The sequence below is a fragment of the Engraulis encrasicolus genome, chromosome 4 (assembly GCF_034702125.1).
Source record: "Engraulis encrasicolus isolate BLACKSEA-1 chromosome 4, IST_EnEncr_1.0, whole genome shotgun sequence".
NCBI classification, from domain to species: domain Eukaryota; kingdom Metazoa; phylum Chordata; class Actinopteri; order Clupeiformes; family Engraulidae; genus Engraulis; species Engraulis encrasicolus.
Window position 1 is genome coordinate 3411778 of NC_085860.1, and position 12790 is coordinate 3424567.

Below are 12790 nucleotides of genomic sequence, written 5' to 3' on the forward strand. Positions count from 1 at the left end.
GGAAGAAGAGTGAAACGGAAGTCGTCGGTAAAAATGGCAGCGCCGTGTAGCGCATTGTAGCAACGTGATACTCTGAATTTCACAATTACACACAATATCTTCAAGAAGTTGGCTTTTTTTGTGAAATGTACGTCGGATACTTACCCCTCAAGGAGTGTTGCACCGTTCTGAGTCTTGGAAGGCACAAAAAACTCAACAACTAATAACAAACAGTGTGTGCCTCCGAAGCACGCTGAAGTTTTGGACAGCATCCTTTTGCCAGTACTAGACCAACTTGCACAAGGTAGGAGAACCTGTCGTGTACTAGAGCTCTAGTACATTTCACAGCCAATCTGCGAATCGTTAGATGTGCCTTAGTGTAGGGCAATAGCTACTATCAAATCATTCGAAGCTATTAGTAGTGTCAATTGTACCCAATAATCTTGCCCTCTGTCATGTAGGCAATGGCATCGTTTAAACCCACGAAAATCCCTGTGGTCCAGCAGCTTGGGGAAAAAGTAACAGAGGACACTCGTTACTGGAAGAGTTTCAAAGTAAGATGGATTTTCTGAACTTCTCTACCCACCCTTCGGTGTGGGTGTGGGTGTGGGTGTGTGTGGTGAGTTCGAGTTCGAGTTTATGTCATCTTCGTCTTGTTCCCCTTTCAGACCACAGTGCAGGTGAAGGAGTTTGGTGCCATCACCAAGATCGACTTCTCTCCTCTGCCACCCCACAACTATGCTGTCACTGCCTCAACCAGAGTAAGACCACTCACTCACTATTTATGTCAGCCGCTCTGTTACTTCTCTCATAGACATGTCCATCTCTTCTTGATGAAGACCTTTGCTCTCCGTTTGTCTCTTAAATTGTTGGATTAACAGTTTGAAGTTTACCAGAGGCAGGCACACGTTTTGATGTTCATAAACCTCTAAGCAGCCAGTCACTGACTGTGTGTGTGTGTGTGTGTGTGTGTGTGTGTGTTTGTTTGTGTGTGTCTCAGGTGCAGGTCTACGGGCCACACTCACAGGAGCCGCAGCGGAGCTTCACACGTTTCAAGAGTACGGCGTACGGTGGCACTTTCCGTGGTGACGGTCAGCTGCTCGTGACAGGAAGTGAAGAGGGACTCATCCGACTCTTCGATGTCAACGGACGAGTGTCCCTCCGGCAGTACAATGGACACAACAAGTATGTGTTTGTGTTCATGCTTGCAAGTATGTGTGTGTGTGTGTGTGTTTGTGTGTGTTTCTGATAGATGTGTATTTGCACTTCTAATCCACTACCCAGAGAGTGTGTGTGTGTGTGTGTGTGTGCGCGCGCGCCCGCACACACGCACGCTCATTTGGGCTTTATGTTTTTTGTGCTTGCAAGTTCCTATCTGTGCGATGCGTGTTTATTTCATTCATTTACTTTTCTAGCGTGCTTCAAATGTAGTGTGTGTGTGTGTGTGTGTGTGTGTGTGTGTGTGTGTGTGTGTGTGTGTGTGTGTGCGTGTTTGCAAGAGCATGTTTGTGATGTATGTATTTCATGAAGGCATTTCATTACAAGAATGCTTCAAACACAGTGTGTGTGTGTCTCTGAACTTTTCACCAGTGCCGTTAAATTCACTCAGTCGGCTCCTCTGGCCCGCCATTAAACTGCATTGTTTTCCCCTCCAAATGCTCCACCCATGGTCGTGCGGTGCCAATCGCTGCCAGTCATTTGGCATATTGATTAGCCAACGTGGGGGAAAATAAGCAATTTCATGGGCGGGCCCAGAGTTGCCGACTGGGTCTATGGGTACGTTGAAATATGCAACCTTGCGTCCTCCACTTGTGCTTGTGGCCTCGTACCAGGAAACAATATGTCGTAATGACATCACCGACAACAGCATTGTATTTCAATATCTCGTAAAAGCTTAATTGTAAAGTCGTTTTCTCATTTTCAAACAGAATGGTAAATGAAGAATAACCCCCGAAAAATTGTTTTGACTAGGCTGACAGTGGGGAAACTTAATCATGAGCAAAACTTGAGGCCACATGCCCAAGTGGAGGACGCAAGGTCGTATATTGGAATGCACCCTATGAATTGTGTGCCATGTTCCTGTTTCCTGTCTAATGTGAGTTGTTTCGTCCAAAGAAAATGGAATCTTGTACAAGAACGACAACTAGCTGGTGTGGCCAGGAGTGGCACTGCAGCTATGTTATCGCAGCCAAGTAAATAATGAATGGGTGCCAATGGGGCTGTACGCTTCTCTTAGAACTATCTGCCCGTGTGATTTTTTCCCTGGAAACAACGAAGTTGCGTTCGATAGATATGAGTAAGTGAAAGCATTTGCCGACACGTTTGCATCTTGTCAAGTGTTAGATTCGTGAAAATGACCCTTATTTCAACTATAGCAATGACATAACACGTGACAATCGACTTTACGGCATACGCCATTTGTTTTGTAGTTTTAAGTCTGACTTCAGATGTCGATGTGTTTAAAGTTATGTTAGGATTGTTGCGGACACCTGTTATTTATTGCATTTAAGGTGGTGGAAAAGCGGCATGTGTACATGGGGTAAAGGAAATGACTGCGCTCATCCTTAAGAATTTGGGCACCTTCAATTAACATGTTGGACGGTGGTGGGGGTTGAGGTGTGTGACCGTAGATGTCTCTGCTAGGAGGATCAGTCAGAGTACGTCTCTCGTCAGCTCTGGTCGTGAATAGTCGCAGAGATTCCTCAGCCAGCAGGTATTAGCCGAATGCTAGCGTGTTGCAGGACAAAACTAACACGTCTTTGGGAGAACAAAGCCATGTCAGGAACCTTTAACTTCACTTCTAATACAACTTCCATGATAAGGTACAGAATGTGCACACATCTTTACAAACCAGAGAACAGAATCGTCACAAATCCCTGCTGAGCCATTTAGCCCAATAGGCTCCCATTCATCTTTTACTTGGCTGCGTGCGCCAACGGGGCTATAATGGGAGCCAATGAGAGACGGCTATCTCATAGCTTAGAACATTTCTGTTTCGTCTTATGTCTTCTCCAGGGCGGTGAGGGTGACATCATTTTTGTCCGACGGTTTCCACATCGTGTCTGGCTCTGATGACCTCACATGTCGCGTGTGGGACGTGTCCACAGCTCAGGAGCTTTTCCGCTTCAGTGACCACACAGACTACATCCGCGCCCTCGCCCCCAGCACACGCAACCCCGACCTCTTCATCACAGGTACCCATCATCATCAGCAGCAGCAGCAGCAGCAGCATCAAACTTGTCACTTCTCGTCATTACACTCAAGGGTTCATAGGCAGTCCCTGTTTAGAAAGACCATTTGGAGACCAAAATGATGACATTTTTGTGGTAATTGTTATCAAACTACAATTTCAATATTGAGGAAAGAAAATCAAAGCAAAGAAATCCACTGTCAAACTATTCATTCTTGTCACTCTTCTCACACCTTTTTTTGCATCCTCAGTAGTTTTCAAGCGGTCAAATAATGATTGTGTGTGTGTGTGTGTGTGTGTGTGTGTGTGTGTGTGTGTGTGTGTGTGTGTGTGTGTGTGTGTGTGTGTGTGTGTGTGTGTGTGTGTGTGTGTGTGTGTGTGTGTGTGGTCTAGGCTCGTATGACCACACGGTGCGTGTGTATGACGTCCGCCAGGAGAAGTGTGTGATGAGTATGGACCATGGGCAGCCCGTGGAGAGTGTGCTGGTCTACCCCTCAGATGGCCTCATCGTCTCCACAGGTCAGTACTGTGTTTGTTTGTGTGTGTGTTTGGTAGATGTTGTGATGATATTGATGAGATGCTTAAGTCAACAGATGGGTCACTGCCGTTTTTAAAAGTGGTAGTCAGGGTGGCGCAACCACAGTTGGTACATTACTCGATTGTACAACACATTTCATGCAATGTTTTACTGTATAAAAATAATAATTGAATCCACACAGCAGTGGCGTTACCTGCGGTTGCACCACCTGACTGCTACTAAAATATCAGTGATCCAGATGTTTTCACATTGGTGACTCTGAGAATACTTAAATTCGGTGACTTCTTTGGCACATTAGTTAGTCTTTGCAGACTTGGTAGACTGCCTGTTGGGGGCACCAAAGCACCTTCCTTTCGAGTGTGCGAATTTGTCAGCCAGCCTATTTGTGTTTCTTGGTCTGTTATATAATGCTACGTATGAATGTAGGATTTGGTGGAAAAAGTGCTACATGTGATTGTATATGCCTGTGCAGGTGGGCGTTACGTAAAGGTTTGGGACATGCTCAAAGGAGGACAGGAGTTGGTTTCTCTGAAGAACCACCATAAGACAGTCACATGTGTGTGCATGAGTGCACAGTCCAACCGCCTCCTCACCGGATCCCTTGACCGGTAAGAGTGTGTACACGCACGATACATGTGCATTTATATTACTCCTGGCTCTCACTATCCACTAAAGTGAGCAACATTTAAAACTGTTAGATGGCTGTGGTTATATTGGTATTATTTGGGATGGCTTGCAGTGCAACAATTATGTATTGTATTTTTTGACACTCTCTGTTATGTCTTCTTTAGGCACGTGAAGGTGTACAACTCCTCCTTCAAAGTGGTCCACAGCTTTGAATATGCTGCTTCTATTCTCAGTATGGGTATTGCGGTAAGTTGCAGGGTGGCTGCGGGTCCATATATAGCCTTAATTGTATTACATTTTTGTCAGTTAAGGCCTTGAAAAGTCTTGTTTTGTCTGAAAATGTCAACATTAATGTTGGATCTTAATTTTAAGGAAAAACATTCTGTCATCCATGTGTTGCTGAGCCACATGTGCAGAACATGACAATATTGAAAAGTCTTTAAAATGCCTTCAATTTTACTTGGTCAACCCTGTGGAGACCCTGAGTACATTTAAGATGCCTACTAGCATACAGGAATTATGAAGTACAAATATACTCTGATGTAATATCTATACTGTGACCATACAAGACTTTTGTCACTATACAGTTCCCTACAAAATTAAGCTGTCAATGTCTGAAATGTGCAAGAATAGCCTCCGTGTTTGTCTGTGGTAAAAAGTGATTTTTGTTTTGTTTTACTGTGTTAGCCAGACGATGGCGTCCTGGCAGTAGGAATGACCAACGGGGTGCTGAGCGTGCGGAACAGGAAGCCGGCGGAGGAGAAACAGGAAGTGGAGAAGAAGAGGCGGGGCCCAGCCTACCGTGTGTTTGTCAAGGGCCGAAACTACATCCCCAAACAGGTACGGTATCCATGACAATATGATTTATGTTGCTGCACAAGTTTCTGTCACATTAACATTTGGTTTTATTTGTGAGATGAGATGGATAACTATATGAGAAGAAAACTATAATGATATGACAAAGGTGAGAAAACATTGCATGTACTGTATATCATGGTGCTGGCCGTGTTTTTGGTGGTGTAGACCAGGGCTTCCCAAACCATGACAAGGCCCCCCATATACCGTTAAATTTCAGCCAAGGCCCCCCTAACATGGGTCGTGCTACACTATTTTTTTTCCGAGCATCCCCTTTCACAACCATAGTCCATGTGTGTGTTAGTGTCCCATTGGGATATATAAAATAACTGTGTTAGTTACAATAGATTATTATGCAGTGTTTAACCAATGGGAATATTGCTGTAATGGGAATAGCTGATTGTGGTTCATTTTGGTGCACATTATTTCATGAATTATTTATTTTGATGTGCTATACTTTTTCTGCCAACCTTCCGCGGCCCCCCTAGCATGCCTTTGCGGCCCCCACTTTGAAAACCACTGGTGTAGACATCTTGAACGGCATTAAACTGTGACTGTGGGACTGTGTCATTCTATCCACTACTTTGTCTGATGTGAACTGTGAATGTAGTTGAATATTGCACATGACCTCACACCTGTGATGCTCTTCCTCAGGATGACTTCCTGGTGAAGAAGTCTGCTGCCACGCAGTACCTGGGGAAACACGACAAACACCTCAAGAGCTTTGCTGTGTCCAAAGCACTCGACGCTGCAATTCAGGTCAGATTCCGTGTGGGTTTTTGTGCACGTTATTACAGTGCCCTCCATTATTATTGGCACCCCTGGTTGAGATGTGTTTTTTAGCTTCCAATTATTATTATTTTTCTCTAAATAATATGGGACCTTAATGGAAAAAAGAGAAAAATCCAACCTTCAATACAAGTGCATTTATTCAGTGGGGAAAAAATCCCACATAAAGAAATAATTATTTGACATCAAATAATGTGTGTCACAATTATTAGCACCCCTGGTGTTAACACATTGAGTACCGACGACGTAATAATGCGTTTTTCACGCCCATGCGTTGTATACCAAAACGCAAAAATACGTTTTTGCATTTAAATATCATATTTTGAATCTACACCCTTCAATGGACAATATATGTGATTTTGGTAGCTCTGTGATGGACATAAATGACAACATTTGCAGTCCAAAGTTGTTTGATTGTTATGATGTTTGAGTGTTATGATTTGGATATTTTAATTTAACTTACCAAGATGTCTGGAAGCCAACCCATGTCGCCTATCGCGCTGCCTGCATTGATTTCCCTAGTACGGTCACTGTAGCATCTGTTGTCTCTGACTTCACGCAATAGGTAAACACCATTGTATAGTGCCTGGAGTGTCTTGAACTTTCTGGACTTGCTAGACCTTTACCAGATCCTTGGATCCAAATGGCACCCGATATGTAATTGCAGTAATGCGCTCCGATTTGGACGTTTGATCGCCAAAAAGATAAGTTTCTGTGTCTTCCTGTATGTGAGAAGCCAGAAGCTAGCATGGCTACATATCATGATTCCCTGATTGTCGCTCCCAACGCAGGACGCTCCCCTGTCGGCTCGCTCCCACTAGCCAGACTATCGATCCGGGTGGGACTACACGTCCGGGAGTGATAGAAACACCTGGGACTACACGTCCGGGAGCGATCTCAGCTGGGAGTGTCCATCTGCCACCGCATATGATTCGGGTCGGATGGGCTAGGCTACATCTAAGCATCATATCATTTGGATTTGTTGTCAATGTTGGGCTATTATTTCGGGAGTCATCGGGAGCTATTTTAGCAAATGTCTCACCCTCTGCATGTGTGCAAAGAGTTTGTGATCAGTCCACGTGAAAAACGGGGATTTCAAAGGGCATCGATTGCTGGTGTCGTAGTGTGACAGAGCAGGAGGTGTGCTGCCGTATTCGTGAATCGTGCTATGTTGTTGTTTCCCTAGTAGCCTACGATCGGTAGCGTGTATTGTGTCTGACTTCACGCAATAGGTAAACACAGAGACCATTGTATATCGTGCCAGGAGTATCTTGAACTTTCTGGGCTTGCTACCTAGACCTTTACCAGCTCCTTGGATCAAAATGGCACCCGAATTGTAATTGGAGTAATGCGCTCCGATTTAGAAGTTTGATCGCCAACCAGATAAGTTTATTTGATTATTCACCCCTATGTTGAACTGTCTTCCTGTATGTGAAAAGCCAGAAGCTAGCATAGATGGCTACATATGGATCGGATGGGCTACATCTAAGCATCATATCATTGGGATTTGTTGTCAATGTTGGGCTATTATTTCGGGAGTCATCGGGAACTATTTTAGCAAATGTCCGACCTTCTGCATGTGTGCAAAGAGCTTGTGTTCAGTCTGTGTGAAAAACGTGGATTTCGAAGGGCATTGATTGCCAGTGTCGTAATGGTTTAGAGCAGGAGGTGTGTCTTGACGTGCAGGAAGATGTGTGTCAGAGCTAACCTTGCACCAAATTGTGATTAAAACCAACTCATCCCCTTTCAAACTCGTCACATTCTGAAGAAGCGCACCCTTCACAAAAACCTCAATATCTCCGATTGTAGCTGAATTCCATGGATACCCACTTCGGTTTAGCGTGGGTTTACTCGGCAATAAAAGCTCGTAGAGACACACAGTTTTCACCTACTAAGAGGGCAGCGTCTCCACTTTCAAACGAGTCATAACATATTTCAGTGGCCCTATCACATAATAAGCTGTGAGTCTACAAAAAAACGTAAAAAAGGGCTTAGAACGCTGGTATTCTACGACATAATTCCGTGAGCACCGCCGGTATTCAATGTGTTAATATTTTGTACAACCCCCTTTTGCCAACAAAACAGCACCTAATCTTCTCCTATAATGTTTCACAAGATGGGAAAAGACAGAAAGAGGGATCTTCAGCCATTCCTCTTTGCAGAATCTCTCTAAATCATCCAGAGACCTGGGTCCTCTCCTCTGTACTCTCCTCTTCAGCTCACCCACAGGTTCTCAATGGGGTTGAGGTCAGGGGACTGAGATGGCCATGGGAGGAGCTTGATTTTGTGTCTGGTGAACCATTTCTGTGTAGATTTGGCCATATGTTTAGGGTCATTGTCTTGCTGAAAGACCCAGTGACGACCCAGCTTCAGCTTTCGGGCAGAGGGCAACAGATTTTGATTTAAAATGTCCTGGTATTTCAAAGCATTCATGATGCCATGCACCCTAACAAGGTTCCCAGGGCCTTTGGAAGCGAAACAGCCCCACAGCATCACTGACCCACCCCCATACTTCACAGTGGGTATGAGGTGCTTTTCAGCATGCGCATCTTTCGTGGTACGCCAGACCCACTTAGAGTGTTTGTTGCCAAAAAGCTCAATCTTGGTCTCATCTGACCAAAGCACACGGTCCCAGTTGAAGCCCCAATACCGCTTGGCGAACTCCAGACGCTTGCGTTTATGATTGTGAGTGAGGAAAGGTTTTCTCCGTGCATGCCTCCCAAACAGCTTGTTGGCGTGTAGACAGCGCCTGATGGTTGATTTGGAGACTTTGTGACCCCAGGATGCTACCATTTGTTGTAATTCTGTAACAGTGAGCTTTGGAGATCTTTTGATTTCTCTTACCATCCTCCTCACTGTGCGTGGTGGCAAAATAAACTTGGGTCCTCGTCCAGGCTTGTTTACCACTGTTCCAGTTGTTTTGAACTTCTTAATTATTCCTCTCACAGTGGATATGGGCAGCTGCAGTTGAGTGGCAATCTTCTTGTAGCCTCTGCCTGACCTGTGAAGGTCGACGCACATCTGCCTCACTTGTATGCTGTGTTCCTTTGTCTTTCCCATGTTTAAGAGTGGATAAGAGAAATGGCCTCGGTGTCACGTCATATTTATACCCCAGGGAAACAGGAAGTGATGAATTACTAATTAAATGTTCCTACATACTCTGGTAAACTTTGTAAACTACTGTAGAAATGACAGAAATGCTTCAATTATATTTATTTCCTGGGAATTGTTAAGGGTGCCAATAATTGTGGAACAGGTGATTTAATGAAAAATAATTATTTTTTAGTCAGGGATTTTTTTATTTTCTTACAATTCATTTGAGTTGAAGGCTACATTTTCCTACAATTTTCAGTGTGACAGTATTCTTCTGCAATAAACACTGAATTTATTTTAAGGCTTTTAACACATCTCAACCAGGGGTGCCAATAATTATGGAGGGCACTGTATGTGTGATAAATATAATCGAAAATCTGATTAATAATATTGATCAGTCATATTGATCTCTGATCAGTCATATTGAGAATAACTGTGTGTGTATAACTGTAATCATGTAATTGAAATATGTTCAGTAATTCAGTACGTGCAGCAATGATTCCTAAACTTGGTGTGTATGTTTGTATGATAGACGTCGATGAGGCAGCGTAAACCGGAGTTGTGTGTGGGCGTGTTGCTGGAGCTGGAGAGGAGAGGCACCCTAAAGAACGCCCTGGCAGGCAGAGACGAGAAGAGCCTCGTCACAATACAGAAGTTCCTGCTCAAGTAAGGGAACACACGCACTCGCACATAGACACCAGGGCTTGAATTTTAACCTTTTTTTTGTTCACCAGTCTAAGTGGCTTGTGGCTTTGCGGAGTCACTAGCCATTCAGCCATTCTGTTGGCCACACTTTTGGTCACAGTTATCCTGTTTTCTGCCATGATAGCCTATCTTTGAAAAGAGCAGAATAAATGATATAGGAAGGAGGAGAGCACACCCTAAAATGATTTCTGACTTAGAAGTAGAAGAAGTATATGATGCACAAACAACATAATAAACTGTGTTGTGTGTCATGACCAAGAGTAAACCTTGGGGCGCCATTGGGTGCTGCCCCCTTGCATGGGTGAAGTATAAATAAAATTTCGTTGTGTGCAGTGTGCACTTGTGTGCTGTCACAATGACAATGGGAGTTGGAGTTTCTCAGTTGGGCATTAACTTCACTTTAAACTACCTTCCAAACTGGCTAGTGACACTGAAATCTTTACTAGCCACAGCCAGGTTTTACCAACATTTGGCTTGCTGGCAGATGCCAGTGCCAAGCCCTGATAGACACACAGACTCACGGATGCATAGAGAGGTACGTACAATGCACAAGCACATCCCCTCCACTGGGATAACACCTCTTCTCCTCTCCTCTCCTCTCCTCTCCTCTCTTCTCTTCTCTTCTCTTCTCTTCTCTTCTCTTCTCTTCTCTTCTCTTCTTCTCTTCTCTTCACTATCATCCCAGGTACATCAGCAACCCCCAGTTCTCTGGCATACTTCACAAAGTGGCTGACATGCTCATAGGTAAGTGTATACTGTATGTGTGTGGGTCGGTTTGAGTATGTGGAAGTACACATGGAGTGCCATGGAACTGCTCCAAACTTTTGAATCTAATTTGTAGTGGTCCTTTCCTGGAAGGCGTTATAACTGTGATCAAGCAAAAAGTTAAGTCTGTCATCAGATTTAATTTGTGCCATTAGGTGTTGTATTCAGCAAAAAAATAAATTGCACTCTTGACACAAGTCCTTTTAGTTCTGCTGCGGTGGTCAAGTAGACATAAACTGTTTGCAGGGGGGACTCGAACACAGAATAACCAACTCAAAAGTGTTTTGTCAGTGTTTTTTTACTTGGTGGAGCCCAGAAGGGTGAAAAAAAAGAAAACAAGAAGTGCAAACGTTTCAGCCCCCCTGGACTTTCCTCAGTGCAAAAACGTTTTGCAAACAGTTTATGCCTTTAGGTGTTACAACTGTAACAGCATTGATAGGTGTGTAATGGTCAACTTGTGTGTTTGTGTGTGTGCGTGTGTGTGTGCGTGTGCGTGTGCGTGTGCGTGCGTCGTGTGTCTCCCAGACATCTATGATAGTGTGGTGAGCGAGTCTGCGGTGGTGGAGCGCCTCTTCCAGGAGCTGCTGGACTGCGTGTCCCGCGAGGTGGACTACCAGCGAGACCTCATGCAAGTACTGGGCATGCTCGACACGCTCTTCGCCTCCTCCACCCCTCGCTCCGCAGCAGCAGCAGCAGGGGTCGCTACCTATGTCAGCCCCGCCTCCCTCATGCCCCTGCCCAAGGCAGAGCCTCTGGCACAGCCTGTGTCAGTGTGATGGAACAGAGGTTGTCAAAAACCAGGTTCAGAAGTTAAAACCCTGCCACAGTTTCCTCAGTATAGTTGACTTCACTGAGTAGCTGGTCTGTCTACCTGTCTTGAGTTACTCATCAGGGGTGCATTTCTCGAAAGCGTAGCTGCTAGCCAATTAGCAACTTGGATAGGTGAAAATGGGAAAATTAATTGCAAACAACATAGTAGCTAACATAGTTTGCAACTATGTTTTCGAGTAATGTGAGAATTTGGATCCCCTGATTGAGAGCTGGTTGGATCAAATTTGTGTCAGGGATTTTACTTTCTGAACCCGTGGTTGACACCTCTGCTGATGGACCATGACTCTCTCTGCTCTGGTCTCTTGACTACCTTGACCACCTGTGGGGACTGTAAGAGAAGCAGGAAGTGTTTGGGGTTGCCATTGGCAACATGGCTCCGGATGTCAGTCTGGCAGAGGAAGAGGAGGAGGATGGAGAAGACGACTGGAGTGGTGTGGATGAGTGTTGACAATGGGTCACACGTACTCTAATATGGCTGGCTGTGCGTATGTATGAGTGTGTGTTGCGTTTTGTGTGTGTGTGTGAATATAATGTATGAGTGAACATGCATATATTTTTGTGTGCCTGTTCACACTTTTTTTTTTTTCTAAGAATAAATCCCATATTTGTCAACTCTCTTGTCTTAGCTCTTTTCCCTTAATACGGTAGTTGCGTTCTGGAACGTTAACCTCGTAGGATTTAAAGCCATGGCATAGCCATTTTGCTATTCAAATGAACCACAGTCAAATCTGTATTAAAGTGCAATAATCTAGTTGGCAACTTAGTTTTTCATGATATGAACTCCTGTACATTAATCGCTATTTTTGACTGTTGCCATCCTCATAAGGTGCTCTTTCATGTCTACTAATAAAAAAAAATTCTGCTTAGTGATGTCACCTGATGCAAAGTTGAAGAGAAAACATGCAGGACAGAGGGATTGCGCAAGATTTTATTCCCAGAGTCAAGTCATCCACTTCTTAAATTCTCAGGACATATTTTTCTTTTATTATTATTTCCCCCCTTTTATGAATGTATTATTACCCGTACTACACAGAAGAGAGCACTTGCAACCTTCATTTCACTGCCAATTGTGCCAGCTCAAGAAGGCATGTGACGAATACAATCTTAACTCTTGAATGATATGCATGGTTTCAATCACATTTTTAAGAGTACTTCACTTCTAGTTTACACAACTCTGTTATTTTGCATAAATGTTCAATGTCAAAAATAAGGTTAGACATGGTTAATTAATTGAATGTGCGTGCCATTCTTGGAATGCTGTAATGTTCCAGATATAATTGACGTGTAGACTGACTCATTTAACTGGTCCAGATGCTCACATGCAGCCCTCACCAGCACACACTGTAATTATGCAACAATGTATCAGCATTGGTCGTTATAATGTCCTCCAATTTGCAGTATTTCTCTACATTGCAATT

At 44.1% G+C, this 12790-nt stretch overlaps 1 protein-coding gene across 1 annotated transcript; it reads left to right on the forward strand.

The window, feature by feature from the left end:
• Positions 1-11984, forward strand: utp15 (UTP15 small subunit processome component). Its single transcript, XM_063196513.1, has 13 exons — positions 1-283; positions 441-533; positions 648-740; positions 980-1164; positions 2995-3173; positions 3563-3688; positions 4180-4315; positions 4499-4580; positions 5022-5174; positions 5844-5948; positions 9604-9737; positions 10462-10520; positions 11067-11984. Exons 2-13 carry the CDS (start codon positions 444-446, stop codon positions 11315-11317), a joined length of 1593 nt encoding a protein of 530 aa, XP_063052583.1. The 5' UTR covers positions 1-283; positions 441-443; the 3' UTR covers positions 11318-11984.
• The last annotated feature ends 806 nt before the right edge of the window (positions 11985-12790 follow it).